The sequence below is a fragment of the Cheilinus undulatus genome, linkage group 17 (assembly GCF_018320785.1).
Source record: "Cheilinus undulatus linkage group 17, ASM1832078v1, whole genome shotgun sequence".
NCBI lineage: Eukaryota > Metazoa > Chordata > Actinopteri > Labriformes > Labridae > Cheilinus > Cheilinus undulatus.
In genome coordinates this window covers 14704602-14725099 of record NC_054881.1, presented here as the reverse complement: position 1 = coordinate 14725099, position 20498 = coordinate 14704602, and the positions used below count along the sequence as shown (strand labels likewise).

At 39.4% G+C, this 20498-nt stretch overlaps 2 protein-coding genes across 8 annotated transcripts in view; both read left to right on the top strand.

Annotated features, from left to right (window-relative positions):
- Nucleotides 1-3913, top strand: part of add1 (adducin 1 (alpha)) — a 58132-nt gene extending 54219 nt beyond the window's left edge. For 3 of the 7 annotated variants that reach the window (XM_041810895.1, XM_041810901.1, XM_041810894.1), the window contains one exon: nt 57-3913. In XM_041810895.1, the coding sequence (XP_041666829.1) occupies nt 57-427 (371 nt within the window). In that variant the 3' untranslated portion in view covers nt 428-3913. The remainder of the gene's footprint in view (nt 1-56) is intronic. The other 4 variants (XR_005993195.1, XM_041810898.1, XM_041810897.1 and 1 more) reach the window with 3 other exon arrangements.
- Nucleotides 3914-4546: 633 nt separating this feature from the next.
- On the top strand, nt 4547-19099 carry nop14 (NOP14 nucleolar protein homolog (yeast)). The gene is made up of 19 exons (XM_041811544.1): nt 4547-4720; nt 5570-5752; nt 6801-6935; nt 7262-7403; nt 7717-7865; nt 8623-8760; nt 8848-8970; nt 9085-9216; nt 9303-9603; nt 11416-11546; nt 11641-11726; nt 11811-11946; nt 12312-12413; nt 12770-12923; nt 13018-13177; nt 17884-18031; nt 18120-18238; nt 18449-18604; nt 18682-19099. Exons 2-19 carry the CDS (start codon nt 5570-5572, stop codon nt 18779-18781), a joined length of 2595 nt encoding a protein of 864 aa, XP_041667478.1. The 5' UTR covers nt 4547-4720; the 3' UTR covers nt 18782-19099.
- Nucleotides 19100-20498: the final 1399 nt, after the last annotated feature.

The window sequence follows — 20498 nt, the reverse complement described above, 5'->3', positions numbered from 1 at the left end:
CAGATCCATCAATTTGTCCTCTGTGATCAATAACTCTCTCCTTTCTCCTCCTACAGAGTCCTTACCCGAACAGACCTTTAAGGATGAGAGTGATGCAGCCACCCTGAGACAGACCCTTCCAGATTTAACCCCCGACGACCCCTCTGATGCTCCAGCGCTCCCTGCCGAAGACTCCGCCTCTCCACTCGCCACTGCAGTTGCGGACGCAGATGCAAACGCAGACGCAGCTGCAGCTGCAGCTGCAGCAGTGGCTGAAGAAACAGCGGTTGAAACAGCAGCAGCTGAAGGAGCAGCCGAGGGGGAGGATGCTGCCGACGCCGGCGACCAGGAGGGCGAAGAGTCTCCCAGCAAATCCCCCTCCAAAAAGAAAAAGAAGTTCCGCACTCCCTCGTTCCTAAAGAAGAACAAAAAAAAGACTGAGCCCTAGATGGAGAATGTTTGATCGGTCCTCACGGCTCGCCTCTGCCTCTTCTCATTTTTGTCTGCTTTCATTGCACCCTTCAAGCGAACCACTGCTTCACTCAGATATGCTTCTTGTCATTTTGATATCATTTGTTGCTGGCTTATTAACCTGATTTTCCTCGTTTAGTGTGTGCCAATTTTGTATACAGTGTAAAAATGATTGATTGCATAAAGGTTTTTAATTATTAGAGGCTTTTAGTTGTGAGAGGGTGACGCATTCGGTCTTGTCCACTCCATCTGGCCTTTCTTGCATGTCTAATACTAGGCCTACATGGCTGATGTGGGGTTTTAGGGTTTTATTGTGGGGGTTTTTGGGTTTTATTGCCCTTGTTTTTTTTAAAGATGAGTATTACTAAACTGTTGTAACCACTAGAATGTATTGGGATTGTATCAAAAATATGTCCAAGTGTCTTTTAAAAACAGTGAATGCAGGAGCAGAAGCTAGTCTTTGAACTGGTGGGAAATTCTTACCATGAAAACTACAAATTACAACTATTTAATCCTGTAAGCAAGCAGTCGAAAAGCTGGGAAATGCAGTCATATAAATGTCTCAAGAAATGTCTCATAATTTCTGATTAAATCATACCAGCTAAATCAAATCTGGTTGTATTTTTGTTTGTTTTTTTTACTAGAATACACCACCAACAAGCATTTGGCACAGCCTTTAACAAAAGGTTCAAGTGCTTCACAGCTCATTATATTTTCCTTTTTAGATAGATCCAGCCTGCATTGTTAGGATGCACTGATGAGTCTTTCACAACAAAATCTGAGTCATCCTGAGAGGTTTCACCGTTTGTCTGCATTGTTATTCCAAAGGGCAAAAATCTCTGCCTCTGATTATTACAGACTTTATTATGAAGGAATGTGTAAAAACAAGTTCTTGGTTTGTGTTTTACTCATTTATATAAAATATATGAGCCTGGCTTTGTTTTGTATTTGCCCCTTGATTTCCCTCTGTCCCTGTGAAAGTCAGAAACGAGCAAATATGCTACATATTGTGTGTTTAATTTTGTCTCTAACGTGTGCTGTTTTTCTTTATTTTTTTTTACCCTAGCTTTTCCTCACAATGTAGATCGTCTGCTGTGAGAGAGCACTGTGAATTCTACTTTTCAAACCACTGTCTGTGAACTCGAACTTTTACAGTCTATCATTATGAATCTAGGTACAGAATGCTACTCAGTATGTTTACATGCAGTTGGAGAAGGTTGATTTATTGTTAGTCTGACTAAAATACGTCTTTTAAAATGCATGTAAACATTTTAGTCTGGATGAAATCATACCATGTTAAATTTCAAAGTTTGACCTAACTCATTTATACCTGATGTATTGCAGTCTTTTTACATTTTGGATTATCTTTTTGTTTTTAAGACGTGACTGATGAACTGCAACACAGTTCAGTAAAATGCATGCTGGAAGGGGTTAAAAAATATTTTGGTCTTAGCCTCTTTATCCACCATGAAGAAAGGCTGGATGATAAGGTTTTTATAGTTAAGTTGAGACAAAGACAATAGCTACAGTGGTATTTTAGAGGGCTGAAATAGTGAAGACCCAGATCATGATGTGAATGTGGGAACGATAGCCAAAGCTCAGTCAATGCAGGACAAGTTTGTAAGAGTAGAATTGTAATGATTGACTCAACAAACTTTAGGGTAAAAGCAGTTATTATCAGTTAAACCAAGGGTCTAAGCCTCCAAATGTTTAGATTTTTGTCTATCTGCAATTGAGGCTAAAAAGTAAAGATTGCAGTTTTTCAAAAACCTGAGGGTTTGTGGGGGTCGTTTTTAAATGATACTTAGATTTTAGAAGGTGTTTTATGCGGGTTTTGGTCTTAATAGTATAAAATGAACTGAAGCAAAATGGAAAACTGTTCTGTGGTCAGATGAAAAGAAAATCCACTGACATTGCATCAGGTCTAGATGGGTTTAGCACCTTGATCAGTGGTTTTCAAATGTTTTTTTTTTTTCTTCAAGTTGCACCTAAGATCAAGCCACAACCTCGAGGCACGCCACATTCATATCCATGCAAAATCGCCTCTTTAGTATGTTAGGGTATCTTGAGTCGATGTATAGCTGTAGTAATATTGTATGTCTGTGCAAATTCCCATTGCACACCTTGACTCAAAGTCCTATGTGATGCAATTAGGGATCAGTTTACTCCTGCATATTTGCTTTGACCCGGAAGTCCAACAGCATAAATGCAGACCCTACGTTGTCTGCCTTGTGCCTTCAGATGTCACAAGCTAGGATAGCATATATCACATCTGTACCAAAATAAGCCATGGAGTATGTACTAGCTGTAAAGCTGTCCATGTTTTTGACATACAGCCATTTAATTACCTGCTTACTTCTTAGCAAAGGTCAGCCATAGAATGTCCCACAATAGGTTGCTGCATCCTCATAGGAAGAAGGTTCCTGGTTTGAATCCCGGTTGACAGGGCCTTTTTGTGTTTGCATGTTCTCCCCAAGCATGCATGAGTTCCCTCTGGGTCTTCTGGCTTCCTCCCATAGTCCACAGACATGCTCATTAGGTTAATTGGTGACTCTAAATTGCCCGTAGGTGTGATTGTGAGCTGCAGCGACAGCTGAAATAAGTTCCAACCCCCTTTAACCCTGAACATGATAAGCTTTAGAGATAATGGAAGGAAGAATAGGGCATATCGCCACCTATTCTTAAGGAGTTGAACATAATACCATCAATATATTGATACAAAGGTGGTGATCCAGTTAATTGACCTTATTGAGCTATAACCATAGTGCATGTAAACGTACTGACTATCACTATCATGGAGCTGCATGATCACTCATATTTCAGAATCATCCTGTTTAACCCTAATCTGACCAAATGGACTCTATTACTGAGTATCTGTGTTTCCAGTTGCAGAAAAAATAACGATGTACACTGGAGAAGCTTTTTTTTATGGCACTGATGTGTAATCAATGGTATGAAATAAGCTGTGCTAAAGGCTGCAGGGCATTAATACAAAGGCCATATCCATATGTTGCTTTCCAGCTTGTGTTTATACATTCTGTTTGCTATAAGAACACATTTAAGGCAAATGTTACAGAAAACTCTTTATCTGGCCTTTCTTCCCATATGTGAAGGCTACATACATGCACAGAATGTCAGCCTGATGAAGGACTGCATGTGTCGAGAGCTTAGAGCGTGTAATCTCCCTTTCAATAACTGTAATCACCCCTTTTGTTTTGTTCTAGCCTAAGCGTGTAGATAACAATACTACAGTCCTTGTAGTCATGGTTTCTTTTCATTCAGCCATAGGTTGTTTCACAATCTCACATCTCTCTATGCTGATTTGTACGATCTGTCTGAACTAATTCCAGTTTAATGTGTCTCATCATTATTATACCATCTACAGACTTAATACTCCCACCTCTTTTCTCATGGTTCTGCCTCTTTTACAACCATGAATAAACAAACACTACCATGAAAGTCACTGTTGTGTCATTGTAGTCATTTATATATCATATTTGTGATAAAAATGTTGGAATATACTATAAGTCATGGTGACAAAGGTATTTACTATAGCAGATAATGCATGTCATTTTCTGCATGTATGAATTTAATCTATAAAGTGGCAAAGGGTGGTGGGGTTAATTTTAATTGATAAAATTAGTTTATCATGCCATGAATAGAATTTGACCCTTCCTGGTTTCATATTTTTTGAATATTCATCACTCCTAAATGTTTCAGACCATCAAACAAATTTTAATGTTAGAGAAAGATAACCAAAGTTAATTCAAAATGTAGTTTTAAATTTCATTTATCAAGGGGAAAAAGCCATCCAAACCTGCCTGACCCTTAATTGTTAACCCAAAAGAGGAGCAGATTTATTAAATAACACCTAACGGACTCTCATGGATTCTGTTGATCCATATGAAGACAACAAGTCAAACACAGCACACCAGATATTTCCCAATGACTCCACACACTGATATAAATATATATATATATATATATATATATATATATAGTAAAACATTAAGATAAGTTATTTTGGTGCCATCTATAAAGGATATACTTCAAGTTCCCGTCGCTAGAGGCGCTGTAGGGAAAGTAATGACGTTTCTTTCCTCAACTTTGACCCCAGGTTTCAACACGCTGGATATGGCATCTCACTGAAGCAACGTGGATACTAAAAAAATAACGTTTTATTTCTTTAATTCTTTGTCGTCAGGGTGTTTGTACCCCATGTCTCGTACTGTGTGGGTTTAATAACTCGACGCCTCAACGCGGCTAAAAGGTAAACGCTGTTTTTGTTCGCATAATGTTTGTTTGTTTACAGTCTGCTCACGGCTAATGCTGAAGCTAGCTGTGCTTTCCAAAAGGTAGCCCTGATATGTGTCTTATTTCATAATATAGTTTTTCTTTTGTTGTTATGAGTAGTTATTATGAGTGGAAACTTTGCTAGACACGCATTCAAGAGTATCATAACTGATGTAAGTGATAGGAAATTGTGGTAAGAAGAGGAGGTGTGATGGTTCAACTAGCGACCATGTTAACTGGTGACTATTAGCCGAGTGGATACCCTAATGATTTAGGAGTCCTCGTGAGTGCCTATTTGGGGAGTTTTTTTTTTTTTTTTTTAACCATAATTTCAAAGTATGATTATGGTTATGCATTTTAACGAAGATGTAAACACGCCATAAAAGGCATACAGACTACTCTTAAAGTTCTGTTGTTGATCGAAAACCACGAAAGGTTACAAGTCACCTGTTAGCACGGTCACTGCTTAAACGATAACACCGGTACCTCTAGCATATTCCTGTCTCAAAATGTACGACGGTGAAATAAAAAATGAATACACAATACATTAAAGTAAACAAAGGCAAGTATAGAAAAATGTGATGTTAATCAGTCATTACTAAATTACACACATATTTCGTTGTCTAAGTATCTGTGCAAATTTGTGCAGGAGTTTGCCTGCAATGTTGATTATTGCAATCAAGAAATTACTAAATTGAGTATGCTTAGGACTTGTTTTTTGTTGTTGTATTTCTCATAGTATTTGAACAGGTAATATTGCTTGATTTTTACTATCAAATCCTTCTGTTGTGACAGCTATACTCATGTGTCTACTTCTCTGTTCCAGATGGGGAAGGCACCAAAGAAGAGGAGCGTTGCTGACAAGGTCCGCAAAACCAAGACCTCAGCAGAAATCAAAAACAACCCTTTTGAAGTCAAAATCAACAGGAAGAAGTTTGACATCCTTGGGAGAAGGTCAAAGCACGATGTGGGCCTGCCTGGTGTGTCTCGATCCAAAGCAATTAATAAAGTAAGAAGTAAAACCATGATGTTACCCCGAGCCTTTAAATATGTCATCCTTGTAAGTTGTTACAAAGTCAGCGTAAGCCAGAATAAGATTTGAATCTTTTATCTAAAACATGAAAACATCCTAAAATGTAATAAATCTGTGATTTACAGCCCACATGCAGACTACAGATCTTGTCTATTTGTGTATTTTATTTTATTTTATTTGACTTATTTGCAGGGACAGTGCATATTAATCAATATTTCTGTAAATTTGCCAGAATTGGCAAAGAAGCTGGTTTCCATCAGGAGTCCTTTGCCTGATGTTACATTTGCTCCCTAAAAAATATGAAATATTACAAGAAAAGGAAAGGTAAAGCTGCCCTTTGAAGCTTGTGAAAATGTTTATGCATGAATTTAATCAGTGCTTAAAAAGAAAAACTGCATCTGCAAAAAAATGCTGAACTCACCGTTATCTCCAGTGTTGCTGTGTTGTTTGGATCTGTTGATGAGCTGATGGACTTTTGGTTTAGGCTTTCAATCAGCTGCCTGTTCTTAATGAGGCTGAAGCTGCAGTTCATTAGCAGCAGCAGCTGCTGAGAATTTTCTTGGCTTGAATTGTTGAAGCATTGTAAGCCAAAAGGAGAGCTCTTAACAACTCTAAAAGACTTAAAAGTGTAGATGTCAGTGTAGCATTAATGTAAAACAGTAGAATGAATTAAAGTAACGGAATAATACAAAAGAATGGGCCGCCTCCTGGAGCGAGATAAAGTCTACTATAGCAGCATATCTGGCAGTAATGGGTCACAGCTCATCATCCATATAACACTGTCTGTGCTGTGAAGCTTGGTGTCCGCAGTATCACACTGCAGGAGGGATTTTCTCTGGAGGATTGTTAAGGACAAAAAACTGAAAGTTAAACTGAGGACAGAATTATAGTCTGCAGTTCTCCTGACTTTATGATTTTGTATGTACATGTGTATGACTCTCTAACAAAGAATCAGCTTTCCTCTGTCATGCTAGAGTTTGGTGAAAAGAAGAAAAAAGAAATAACGTGATTTTTTGACCTTCAGAGAAAGGAAACCCTCTTGAAGGAATACAAACTGAAGAACAAGTCCAACAAGCTGATTGATAGACGCTTTGGAGAGTACGACACCAAGATGGCACCAGAGGAGAAAATCCTGAAGAGGTTTGCAATGGAGAGACAGGTCAGTGAAGAAATCATCACCTTAAAGGCAAATCTGGACTTCATGCAGGTCTAAATGATACATTTGACTGTATCTTTGGCCTGCATTTTTTTTTTTACTTAAATGATTTGCAACACAGAACTTTAATGAGGCTGAAGTTCATCAGGTCTATATTTTGTTTTGTAAGCATTATCCTCCATGGTGCAACTTATCCAGGCATCTTTACTCATAAGAACGCAATAATAGCCTTAACAAGAGTTGGGTGCAGCTTACACTCTCTTTTTTCTACAGCATAACACCTTCTTAATGTCAAGTAAACTCCTGTCAAATATTGCTTCATCTTTCAGCGTGTCCATGATAAGAAGGATGTGTACAACCTGAACGAGGAGGAAGAGCTGACTCACTACGGACAGTCCCTGGCAGAAATGGAGAAATTCAATGACATTGTGAACAGCGATGATGAATCAGAGGAGAAGGGTCTTTTGTCAGGTGGGGGAAACATCTGTTTTTTACATTCCTGATTTAATTCTAATCCTTGAACTTCTGAAGTCTTTGATTCAGCTTCTGAATATTCAGATGTTACCATGCAATTCGTCTTCCCTCATTAAGACTTAGAATGATTTAGAAATAATCTTTTTCAAAAAATCTGAAATTTCACAAAAAAGAAAGACATGAAAATTCTTGATTTTACAAATTCATGATACCAAAAAGCAAACCCAGGCGTTCAACCATCAGCTAGATTTGATGAGTCATGTTATAGGTGACTGAACTTGTAGTAATGGTTCTTTTATTCCTCATCTAGCTGAGCTGACTGCCTCACACTTTGGAGGAGGAGGAGGCCTCCTCAGAAAGAAGACACCAGGAGATCAGAAGGAGGAGGAAGGAAGCCAGAGAGCAAAAACCAGACAGGAGCTCATCGAGGAGCTCATCCAGAAATCCAAGCAGGAGAAGGTGATTTAAGAAAAAAAAACAATGCAATCTCTTAGTTTGAACCGTCGGTGTACTCTTTATTGCATACATCCATCAGCCATCATATTAGGGCCACCTGTGAAATCTCTTAAAATCCATCAGTAGTTTTACTTTCATGAAGCTTCTTCATTTTCACGTTATTATTTATTTATTTATTTATTTATTTATTTTTACATAGTTGCAAAGATAATAATTACAGTGTCTGTAAAATGATGTTTTTACACTTCAGTCGATTGATTGATTTTATAAATAATTTATGGTCAATATGATAAGGCTTTTTGGACAACAAAATAAAATAAACCTCCATGATGTCAAAGAGATAACAAAAAAGTCCAGCGCAACCTCTGGGTGGCAGCATCATGCTGTGGGGATACTTCTCAGCCCTGGAGGCTTGTAAAGGTAGAAGGTAAAATGAATGTGGCAAAGCATAGGAAAATCCTGGAGGTCAATCTTATTCAGTCTGCAAGAGAACAACATACAGAAACATTCCAACTTATTTGTGCAATTCCGAGTCATCTGTTTCTTTTGCTTGTTGCTGCTTTTAGTTAAAAATATGACTGAAGATCTGATTTTTGTGGGGTACTTTCAAGCCCTGCATTTATGCTATATGTATGCTATTTGAGCTACAGTTTTCATGCACGCTTTTGTTTTTATCTTTCTGCTGAAAAAACACCTATTGTTCCGTGTAAAGTGTAAGTATTGCAGATTTTGACAGCCTGCCTCTGCTCTGTCTTTTAAGCGTGAACGACAGGTGCAGAAAGAGGAGGCGCAGGAGCTGACGGAGAAGCTGGACAAAGAGTGGAAAAGCATCCAGGCTCTGATGGTGAAAAAGACACCCAAAGGTGAAAGTGCAGACAAACCAGAGGAGAAGCCAAAGGTAGGTCAATGGAAATATGTCAGCAAATATTATTCTGCCGCAACAAATGCCTTTGTTGACCGTCTCTGTTTCCTTTGTGTTTTCCAGCCAGAGGAGTACGACATGATGGTGAGAGAGCTCGGCTTTGAGATGAAGGCTCAGCCCTCGGAGAAGATGAAAACTCCTGAGGAGCTCGCCCGGGAGGAGAGGGAGAAGCTGCAGAAACTAGAGGTGTGTTTAAAGAAAGCAGAGAGGCTTGTGTACATGTGTATTTCAATGCAAAGAGCATCTTTTCAACAGTTTTTTAAATTGTAAGACCCTTTGAGATAAATGTCTTGTTTCTAGGCTGACCGTCTGAGAAGGATGATGGGAGAGGATGTTAGCAGCAGCACTCAGAATCAGACCCACATCTCTGCTGATGACCTGAACGACGGATTCATCCTGGATAAAGAAGATAAAAAGACTCTGACTTATCAGGTAAGAAAGATCGTTTATTTCTGGAATATTCCTCAGGTTTATGCACATACCAATGTAGACTTTTATCATGTGTTTTGTGTGTCCAGGATGGAAAGTGGAACATTGGAGAGGAGTCAGAAGAAGAAAATGGAGAGGAAGAGGAGGGGGAATCAGGGGAAGAGGAGGAGGAGGAAGATGATGATGAAGAAGAGGATGCAGATGAGGAGGGCAGTGGTGAAGAAGAAGAAGAAGAAGAAGATGGCCATTCTGACCTGGAATCTGAGCAAGAAAGTGAGGACGAGGAGGGAAAGAAGGATGAAGACACTAGCACCAAACCAGCTCTGAGCAAGGAGGAGCTGAAGGCCCAGCAGGAGGCAGCTAAAGCAGAGCTGCCATACACGTTTACAGGTAATCATACAGATAGGAAACTTACAAGTCAACTCAAAGCCCCATGTCCATTAAAAACAAAGCCAAGTCAGGGCCTGTGTCCAAAGACCGTAACCTCATTTTCTTTATCTTCTTACCAGTGTTCATTGTTGCTAATATACAAAATTGGCCTCTGCTTTCCATGGTAGTATCTGTGAGTCTTTTTTTCTTTTCACAAGGAAAACTAGGAAACTGTGAAAACAACATAAAAGAATCATGCCCTGGCATTTACAGCAGCTGTAGACCTGGAAATTACAGCCTAGATAAGATGAGACAGACTAGTATGTCCTCTGCCATTGTTGTAAACAAAGCTGACTACAGAAGTCCCGCCCCTTCTTAAGTTTGATTGGTCAGAGAGGGAGACTTGGCATTATCCTTATTCACACTTGCACAAATTTCAGGGTAGCTGTTTGCTTTCACACATGCAGCTAACCGAAGTACAGTCAGGAATTTTTGTGCAGTTTTGTGTAAGTATGAGTTGGTCTATGCAAACAGCAGGAAGACTTTTAGCTGAGACAAGACTAAACAAGCAAGTTGGTAGATTGTCAGGGAAGGTTACCCAGAATATTTCCTGAAATTTTCAGGTTATGTGTGAATAACGCTTCTGATGCTTGCTGATGCTGTTCCAACTGAGAATGCTATGATTTGGATGATAAAGAACTGCTGACACCAAGGGTGCTTTTGCGCTGAACTACATTGTTTTTGTTTTGCAAATGAGCTCTGTCAGTGCAAAAAAGGCATCTGTGGACGATTGCTGGGCAATTAACCAAGTTTAAATTTCTGTTTAAATTTTGGCTTCCCATGATCATGAAAACATTACAATTGTGATTTAAGCATTTACCGTGCCACATGCCATATTGCACTTGTTTTGATAGTAGGTTGCTTTGTCATTTGGTAAATATGTCAGTGTTTGGTTTGGTATTTTGGCCATTGTTTTACATACAGTACTGTGCAGAACTTTAAGGCATGTTTTGGCCAAAAATTAAAGCAAGTGTGAGATGTAGATGTGGCGAGTAACATGTCTGAGGTCACCATCAGGCTTGAAAGAGGATTGACACTGGTTGTCCTTGCATACTTCCAGAAGCTTGGGAAAATAATCTGCTGAACTAGGGGTCCCTAGTTTTGCTGTGGATGTTGAGAAAGGCTGGAAAACCACTGGTTGTCTCCAGGCATATTACCAGGGATGAAAAGGCCTGGCAGAAGAGATGCTGTCGAGCTTGACCTTGGCTGCAGTGACACACGTCAATATATATCAAGCTTGACTCTAGCTGCCGTCTCTCCAGCCCCTGATTGTGGCACATTGGGCTCCATGGTGAATCCTTAGTGCCCTATATGCCTAAAACTTATACACATGACTGTTTCTGTTGTTTTTCAGTCATTGATATACATTTATTGCTTGTTTTTCAATGAGTAGTCATGTTTAATAGTCAGTTTTGCCATAATTGAGCATAATTTGCCATAATTCTCTGGATAACAAAGCTGGTTTTCTACAGATAACAAGGAAATTTCTTGAGAAATTAACAGAATTTCTAACTCAGTAACAATGTGCTTTTAAAATATGTTTGTTTGTTCTTCCATGTTGTTGTTCAGTCATGTTTTGTTCCATCTAAGGTCCAAACTAACCTTTATCATTAAATATATTTGAGCAGTTGAAAGTGTCATAAAACTTGGGTTGCAAGTTCTAATAAGGAGGTGGTGGGTCCCGATGCCCCACTTTAACATGATTATTTCAGTTTAAATTTGACCCTTATACTTTCTGTTTTTACTTAAATTGTTTGTTTCTCAACGTTGCAGCTCCAGAGAGCTACAGCGACCTGAAAGACTTGCTCCATGGTCACACCCCTGACAACCAGCGCATCATTTTGGCCAGGACTCAGAAATGCAACCATCCCAGTCTGGCTGTTGGCAATAAGCTCAAACTGCAGGTACAATATGGATAAGGTGTTCTATCATTGTATATTTGCCTTTTTTAGGTTAATTTCATTGCTTTGTGAACTTATAGATATCCCTTTGTTGCAGAAACTGTTTGGCTTTCTGTTGGAGTACATTGGAGAAGTGGCCACCAGGAGTCCACCTGAACTCACCACCATAGACAAGCTTATACCGTGAGTTAAAAACATCCAGCAGATGATCTCTTAGTGTTTAGTTAAAGTGACATGTTCATTCCCTCTCTTTCCTTCCCTTTATAGAGAGCTGTATGCTTTGTGTCAGATGTTTCCGGATGCAGCCTGTAAGGCCATGCAGAGCATCCTGGGAGACGCTGCCCATAGCATGGAGGAGATGCTTGAAGTTAAAGGACATGCTGGTTCCCCAACGCTAGACATGGTATGAGTTTCCTGCTGTAAGACATTGTGAGGGTTGGACAGTGTTTACTGTCAGTTTATCAGTCAGTTCACATCATAATATTCATTCTGGTCCCAGCTATTAATAACATGCCCTTAATATTTACCTGCAAATGGCTTTTTAGTCCTCTTATGCGTGCACTGAACCCAAAAACCTCTGCTTGCACAAGAGGGTAACCTGTATGTAGCCTGAAAGGCAAAATGCACGACAAAAAAGTCACAATATTTAAGACTTAAGAATATTTGTCATTTTTCTCCCTCCTCTGCATGTCTGATTATTTACATTAATGCACTACATGTTAATTAGTTGCACAGATTGTTTTTAACAGATTGTTTATGTCTCTGAAGCTTGTTTACCTGAAGGTGACAGCCCTGCTGTTTCCCACCTCAGACTTTCGACATCCTGTAACCACTCCAGCCCTGCTCTACATCAGCCAGGCTCTCACAAAGGTACCCATAGCCCTTGAGGATTTTTTTTGTCTTCTCTGTTTGTTATGAGTGTTTTTGTGAATATGTTAGTCTGTTGGTGCATTATTGTGATCTTAAGTTGGTCTTCACCAGCCCACATTTTGTTTTAATGTGCCTCACAGCTTCACTTAGTCATTTAGTTTTTGTGTATTTTCTGTAGATTAGCAATTCCAAGTTAACTTCAGAAACTTTTCTGAAACTTCAGAAACAACAGCAGTATAATGATGTTTCCCTACAGAGGTGCAGCTGGAATACATAAATGTTGCTTCGATCTGAAGTATTGTCCTATCCCTTAAGTCATACCTGTTGGCCTTTTCCCTCTTTTTCTCCGTCGTTAGTGTCCTGTGAGGTCATTACAGGATGTAACTACGGGTTTGGTGCTGTGCTGCCTGGCTGTGGAGTACGTCTCTTTTTCAAAGCGCTTCTTTCCAGAGCTCATTAACTTCCTGGCAGGAACGCTACACCTGGCTGTACAGGACAAGACGTCTTTAGGTAGCTGCAAATGAAAATTTATTTCTACAAGTCTTTGATGCACAACATTTCATAAGATGAAACAGAGCCGACAGTGTTGGACTTTGTGTTGCAGGTTACACTGTGGTGCCGCCTTTTAGGCCTTCGGGGAAGTCCAGTGATCTGCTGGTTCTGTCAGATTCAGAGTCGAACAAGAGCTGGAGCAAGAAGAGCCTTCCATTATCTGCAACCCAGTACCTGGATCTGAAAACAGACTTGGACAGAGATCACCACAGGTAGGAGAGAGGAGGGAGGTGCACCTGAAGAAGATAAGTTGGTTTTAGGTTCGAAAAGAGGTGCAAAGATTTAGATTTTTTTCCCCTTGGTGGGATGTGATTTATTTAAAGCCTGCATGGGTTTTTAGCTGTTTATGAGACTGACTGAAATCTTAGTAATGCTTCATGTAGAGTAAATCAGCACAAACCAGAAGTTCCTAACATGAGTTTAATGGAAAATATTTAACATTCTTTAAAAGATTTTAATTTGCAGTCTTGCTCTTTGACAAGATGATGTCTCATATCCATCTCTTAAATATGCAGCTAAAATAACAGATGTTTAACTTAACATAACTGAAAATAAACTACTAAAAGTCAACAACAAAGTCAAATCTTCAGCTAACTTTGCTATAAAAAACATGATCACTCAGGTGTTAAAGGAAAAAGATTTCTACATAATTGTAGCATGTTTAAATACCCTTTTTGATTTATAGTTTCATATTTTTGCTGCCACAGACAGACTGAGGAAGCCATAAAGTACCGACAGTGTTGACTTTGGTCTTTGCATCATGCTAGATAATAAGAGAAAGCAAGTAACAATTATATATTTACAAATAAAACCAGAGAGGATCTGCAAATCTTAAAAATTTGCATGCTTTATCCAGGCGGCAAACTCCTATGCTCAAAATGTGGAGTGCTAAATGCAAAAAACTGCAGTTCTTTAAATGTCCACAAGAGGCTGACTACAAAAATCAAGGCATCCACATGAAGCCTCATATTAAAATGACCTTTTTTACAGCTAAGATAAACATTTTTATTCCCGTTCTTTTATTGGCTCCAATTATGTGGGATTGAATTTTCCTCCTCTTACAAGAAACTCGTCAGTTTTAATTTTATTATGCCAAAGAGTTATAAATAAAATCTTATCCTTGTTGCAATGCATCCCTTCCTTTCTAGATAAAAATCAAAGAAAAATTTGCACACGAGTCATTTTATGCAATTATTAAGATACAAAGGACTAACATTTTGGCTTGTAATGCAGCTTCAACAGAGCAATCCCTGACAAGTCTAGTCCTTGAGTCAAGTTTGACTCTGATGAAGATGCAGTGACCATCAAAACGTTAGTCCTTGAACTGGTGTTGAAGTACTCAAGAATGGTCTTGGTCTTGAGACCGGTCTCAAGAACACATTTTAAATGTCTTTGTCTTGTCTTGGACTCGAGAGCTTTTTTACTCTGTTTTGTCTCGGTCTCAGACTGGCTGGACTCGGGATTCTCCATCAAGACCGGTTGAGACCAGCACTGATCTGCTATTCTTAGACTTCATCAGTGTGATAATAAGGATAAGTGCTTGCTGAAACAACAAGGACATCAATCCATCTTATTTCTAGTCAGAAATACCTCTGAACAATTATTTTAGGCCTCTTTCACCTGGCAAGTCTAGATAATCATCTAATTTTCAGATATTTAGAATAGTTCAGGACTTGCCAGTTGCTTTTTAATAAATAGGACTTATTTTCTATAAGAAGTTACCTGAAAAAATTTAAGATTTGAGATTTTTGCATTTTGAGTTTCAGACACCTTGTTTTTATCTGTCAAATTTGTGAAAAAGAAAACTGAAATTAATGAGAGAATGTTCTTTAACTGTTCAACTTTGTTATGGTGATTGAAAATTGATTTTTATTGTCTTGGTGACCATTGTGGGTTTTTCTTTCATTAACAGAGGGGTACCAACAATTGTGTCCACGTGTGTAAATTACTTTACCTTGTGCTTGGGTTTTTCTTTGGATTTTACATGAATGAAAGGATCCTTTGCCTTAGTTTTTAAAAGGTCAGTGATTGTGTTTTCTGCAAGCACTGACCTCCACCTGTGCAGGGGCTGAAGCACAAGAGACTCCCGTTTTGTAAATAAATTCTTATATTTAAGTATGTATTAAATCTCCACTGAAGCTCAGAGAGAATGACAGTGAGGTGGCACAAATAGGGATAATTTTGTTACTTAGAATCTGATGAAGTTCAGACAAGCTTGATTTTAGCTAAAATTAAACTTTGCTCTGTTCCCTTCAACTGGAAAACAGCTAATTATATTGTCATAATTTTTCCCTGTAATAACTTCCCCTCATTTACCTTTCCACTGTTTCAGAGTAGTTTTATATGCCAAGCCAAAACAATCCACTAGTATCAGCAGACGTCTTGTTTATACCCCGCTCTTTATACAGCCGACCTCCAGAGATGTGGCATTCAGAACCACAGATCTCACAAAACCTTAATTGGCCATTTAAAGTCAAGTCTGTGACAATGCAACACAATTACAGCAGAGAACACAGGCCTGGAGATAAATATAGAGACAGTAGGAAGAGAAGGAGGGAGATAAAGTGTGAGAAAACCTTTTCACGCTGCCTCTTGTGATTAGTGTGGACAAGACCACCAAATATGAAAAGATGAAATCAGACTCCTTATTATCATCTTTAAAAAAGTTTAATGTACAAATATGTACAAAGTTGAAGCAAGAGAGCATGCACTGATAGAAACCAGTCCTTCCAGTAGTGACTTTTCAATATTTTAAGTGTTATCATAGAAGCTAAGGAGGGTTGCACTAATATAGAGGCAGTCTTTGCTATAATAGCCACCACAGCATGTACATAAAGATGTAATCTTAGCCATCATACTGTATTTACCTGTCCAGACTGTATGGCTCAGAGCTAATACATGTTCTCGTGTGGTTGTGAATAGTCTCAGTGTGGTTTCACACAGCAGCTGGTGTGTGGGCATGCAGCAAAGCTTGCAAGCAGGCTTCAGCCGACCGTGATCATGGACACTTTGAGAGAATATACATTTTTATCTCAAAGAAAATGAATAGTCATTACATGCCATGAATTGTATGAAATGTTGTCATCTGAGAAAACCATTTCTATTTTATTTGGTTTTTATCTATGAAAGAAAAGTTAGTAAACCTGTGAGTCAAGAATATTAGAGAAACCTCATTTTACAGTTTATTTTAAGCTCTTGTGAGCAATCCTAGCTGATAATGAGTCAGACTTAAATTAACACTGATGCCTCTTTTTTAACTGCAGAAGCCAGCAAGGTCATCAGTAACAGAATTAAGGATTGACTGCATTGTAAGTTATAATATTTGGAATCACTTCATGGGGTAGGTGTCAGGCAAAGGGGTTTACAGCAATAAAGGTGCAGGGGAGGAGGCATGCTGCAGAGTTCTGGTTGTAGGTATTCAGACCCTTTGCATCAACACTTGAAATTTAGCTCAGGTTGCTCCCATTTTTCTCAATTTCCACAGAGATGTTTCTACACCTTGATTGGAGTTCACCTGTAGTAAATTAAATTAATTGGACATGATTTGGAAAGGCGCACACCTTGCTATAGAAGGCCACACAGCTGGCAATGTAAAGAAAGTGCCTGCAGAGCTCAGAGACAGGATTGTTGCAAGGCACAGATCTGGGGAAGCCTACAAAAATTTTCTGTTGCATTGAAGGTTCTCAAAAGCACAGTGGCCTCCATAATTCTCAATGGAAGAAGTTTGGCTCAAGGACTCTTCCAAGAGCTGGTTGTCCAGACAAACTGAGCGATTGGTGAAGGGCCTTATTAGGAGAGATGACCAAGCATCTGATGGTCAGTCTGACTGAGCTCCAGAGATCCTGTGTGGAGGTGAGATAAAGTTCCAGAAGGACAACCATCACTACAGCCTTCTACTGGTCTGGGTTTATGTCAGAATGACTAAACAGAAGCCTCACCTCAGTGAAAAACACACGAAAGCCCACTTGGAGTTTCCAAAAAGCACCTGAAGGACTCTGAAATGTGAAAAAAAAACAAGATTGTCTGGTCTGATGAAACCAAGATTGAACTGTTTGACTTCTATTCAAAACGCCATGTCCGGAGGAAACCAGGCACAGCTCATCACCTGCCTAATACCATCCAAACTGAAGCATGGTGGTGGCAGTATCATTTTGTGGGGGTGGTCTTAGCAGCAGGGGCAGGTAGACTGGCCAGGGTTGAGGGAAAGCTAGATGGAGCAGGACCTCAGACTGGGCCGAAGGTTCACCTTTCAACATGTCAGTGACTCTGAACACACAGCCAAGACAACACAGGAGTGGTTTAGGGTCAACTCTGTTAATATCCTAGACAGAGACATGACTTGAACCCTATTGAATGTCTCTGGAGAGACCTTAAAATGGCTGCCCACCAATGTTTCTCTTCCAATGTGATCTTGAGCTTCAGATGATTTACAAAAAAATGGCAGAAAATCCAACTATCCAAGTGTGTAAAGATTGATGCTTTATATTCAGAAAGACTGGAGGTTGCAATTGCAGCAGAAGGTGCTTCAACTAAGTACTGAGTAAAGGGACTGAATGTCAGTGTGATACCTATTTATTTTTAATAAATTAGTTGTATTGCAAAATCAATTATAATGTGTGCATGAACTGTAGGCTAATGCCTTCCTAAAAAGAAAGTGAAGACAGACTCTTCCCGGGTTTGTTGTTCTCAGCTCAGTTTTTACACGTACCGGACAGAACTTCCTTAATCTCTCATCATATGCCGTTCATGCTGAAGTTCATTGGCTGATGCTAAAATCGTCAGCCTAACATTATGACTCAGGCTAAGGCTTTCCACAGCCCTGGTAGCCAATCTGCTTGTCATTCTGAAATACCCGAGCCTTGTCTTCCTGATTCAGTCTGGTCTAGTTAGGCTGACATTTATCAATATTTTCTGTCAGGCTGACGTGTCTGTCGACTTGCCTTGACCTGGTAAAACGCTGCTGCCTGCTCTACAAAGACCTTCTGTGCTTCAGCCACATCTTCCAGCCAATCAGAACGCTGCTGTGTAAACATCTTTCAGCACAGACATTACCAGAGCTCCTACAGGTCGGTACAAAAGGTCCCAAGGTTTCCCTTTTTTTCGTGTCTTACATATGATGTTTTCTTTGATGTGAAGTTTGTTGTTGTGTTTCAGGGACTTCACGGTGAGATCCTGGAGATCATCAGCAGTGCTCCTGTGACTCACAACCCGCTGGTTTTAGACAAGAAGAAGCCCATTCCTCTGAAGCTGCTCACACCCAAGATTGTTGAAGTGTAAGTTTTAAACATAATTATACAAAAGGTGTTTCAGTGACGTTAGAATGAATCAAAGAGCAGACGTTAAAGCTCACTGAACTGATCCCAAACTCAAAAACTGGTGTTACAGCACCAGATAATCGACATAAGATATGTTGATGCCCATTTTTTAATGTGGCCTGTGACAGTTTCTGAGTTTTAAATGTTTTTCTTCTAAACATTTGTCAGGTTGGATTATGGAAAGAAGCGTGGCAGCACCAGAGAGGAGAGGGAGAAGGAGCGGCTCAAACACAAGTACAAGAAGGAGTTCAAGGGCGCTCTGAGGGAGATCAGGAAGGACTCACGCTTCCTGGCCAGAGAGAAACTCAACGAGGTCATGAACAGGTGTGGATATACACCAGTATATCTTAGAGATGCTTTAGTTGGTAAAAGCCTCTAACTTTTTACATTTTGTGTTTCAGAGATGCCGAGAGAAAGAGGAAAGTGAAAGAACTCTTTGGCAGTTTGGCGACACAGGAGGGCGAGTGGAAAGCGCTGAAGAGGAAGAAGAAGAAGATGTGAAAACCGAATCTTAGTCCTCAGATGGACACCTCCCCTCCTGATCACAACCTTTACAAGGCTGCAATCAGTGAAACCCAGAACTGTTTTTTTACTCTATATTGCAAACAAGGATTTGTTGAACTTCTCTATCCCTCAAACCCACTGATGCTGTTTGAGGAATAGCTGTCAGGAATTTTAACCAAGCAGCCAAATACTCTGATGTAGGCGTTTGATGTGAAGATTGGATGCTGTTATTCAAAGTGTCCGTCAACACTGCAGTGAATATTTGGTTTCCTTTTCCACCAGAATCCACCACTAAAGTGTGCTTTAAACATCAATAAGAAATGCTCCTTGTCTTTCATTTTCCTTTACTATACTGTGGTTCTCCCAGACAATTTCTTCCATTTCTCCTTGGTCCAAATCTGATGCTCTTCAGGGGTCTGCTGCTCTGATCCTGGTATTGTTCATGATTGGTTTGTATTGGATGTTGGTCCTTACATACCAACTTAGAATGTTCACATGCTCCCTAACATTTCCCAGAAACAGAGAGGTGCATGTACTCTCAGGCCTACTCTAGAAAAGTGTTGCACATTACAAATGACAAAATAAATGTCAATATCCCAGATTCTTAGTTAACTTAATAGTATACAAAGATTTTTCTTATAGTTGTATACACGTGTGGTGAGAAAAATAGACCACAGAACAGGTTGGAGCACGCCATATTACAAAATGTAACCTTTCTGAGCAAAAAGCCGTTGATGCAGGCAGTGGTCTCGCTGTTAATGGAGCAGAACTGTGTGTCAGAGGATGACTTTGGAGGAGTTTCTGCAAGGACAAATCAAAGTTAGGGTTTCCTTGAGTTTCTTAATTCTCTCTGAACACAGTCAATAAAGAATGCTGCTGGATGGCCAGGCACAGCACAAGGACGAGTTGCTTTATCGTTATAACAAAAAGTGGTTCAGTGGCTACAGCCAGGGTCAGTCTGCCTGTTAACACAATCATAAAAGACATTTCTCTTTAAAGAAAGTACATCAGAAAATCCAAAACGAAGTTTACTTTGACTCCCAATTCAAAATTTCAAAATTTTCTTGTATTCTCATATGAAGTTAGGTGATAAGATGGAAGCCTTTTCCTGTGAAGAAAAACATTGAAGTCAGATAAATTTAGCAAAAACATACATGAAGTCTCCCAAAAGCATGTGGGAAAAGGTTTTATGGTCTGATGGACCCAAAGTTGAACATTTTGACTTTCCTTTTAAAGGTATGTTTAACATGAAAACAGCACTGGAAATAGGAAAAGAGCCTCATGCAGGTACATATCAAAAAATGTGAATATCATGAAAAAATTCAACATGTTTTGTCACTCATTTCAGAAAGTGAAACCCATATTATCTAGACTCATTACACATAAAGTGAAATATTTCAAGCCTTTATTTCTTGAAATGTTGATGATTACAGCTTCCAGATAATGAAAACCCAAAATTCAATGTCTCAGAAAATTAGAATATTACATAAGATCAATTAAAAAAAAGGATTTTTTAAACAGAAATGTCAGGCTTCTGGAAGGTATGTTGATTTCTGTGCACTCAACACCTGGTTGGGCCTCCTTTTGCATGAATTACTGCATCAATGCGGTGTAGCATGGAGGCGATCAGCCTGTGGCACTGCTCAGGTTGCTTTGATAGCGGCCTTCAGGTCATCTGCATTGTTGGGTCTGGTGTCTCTCATTTTCCTCTTGA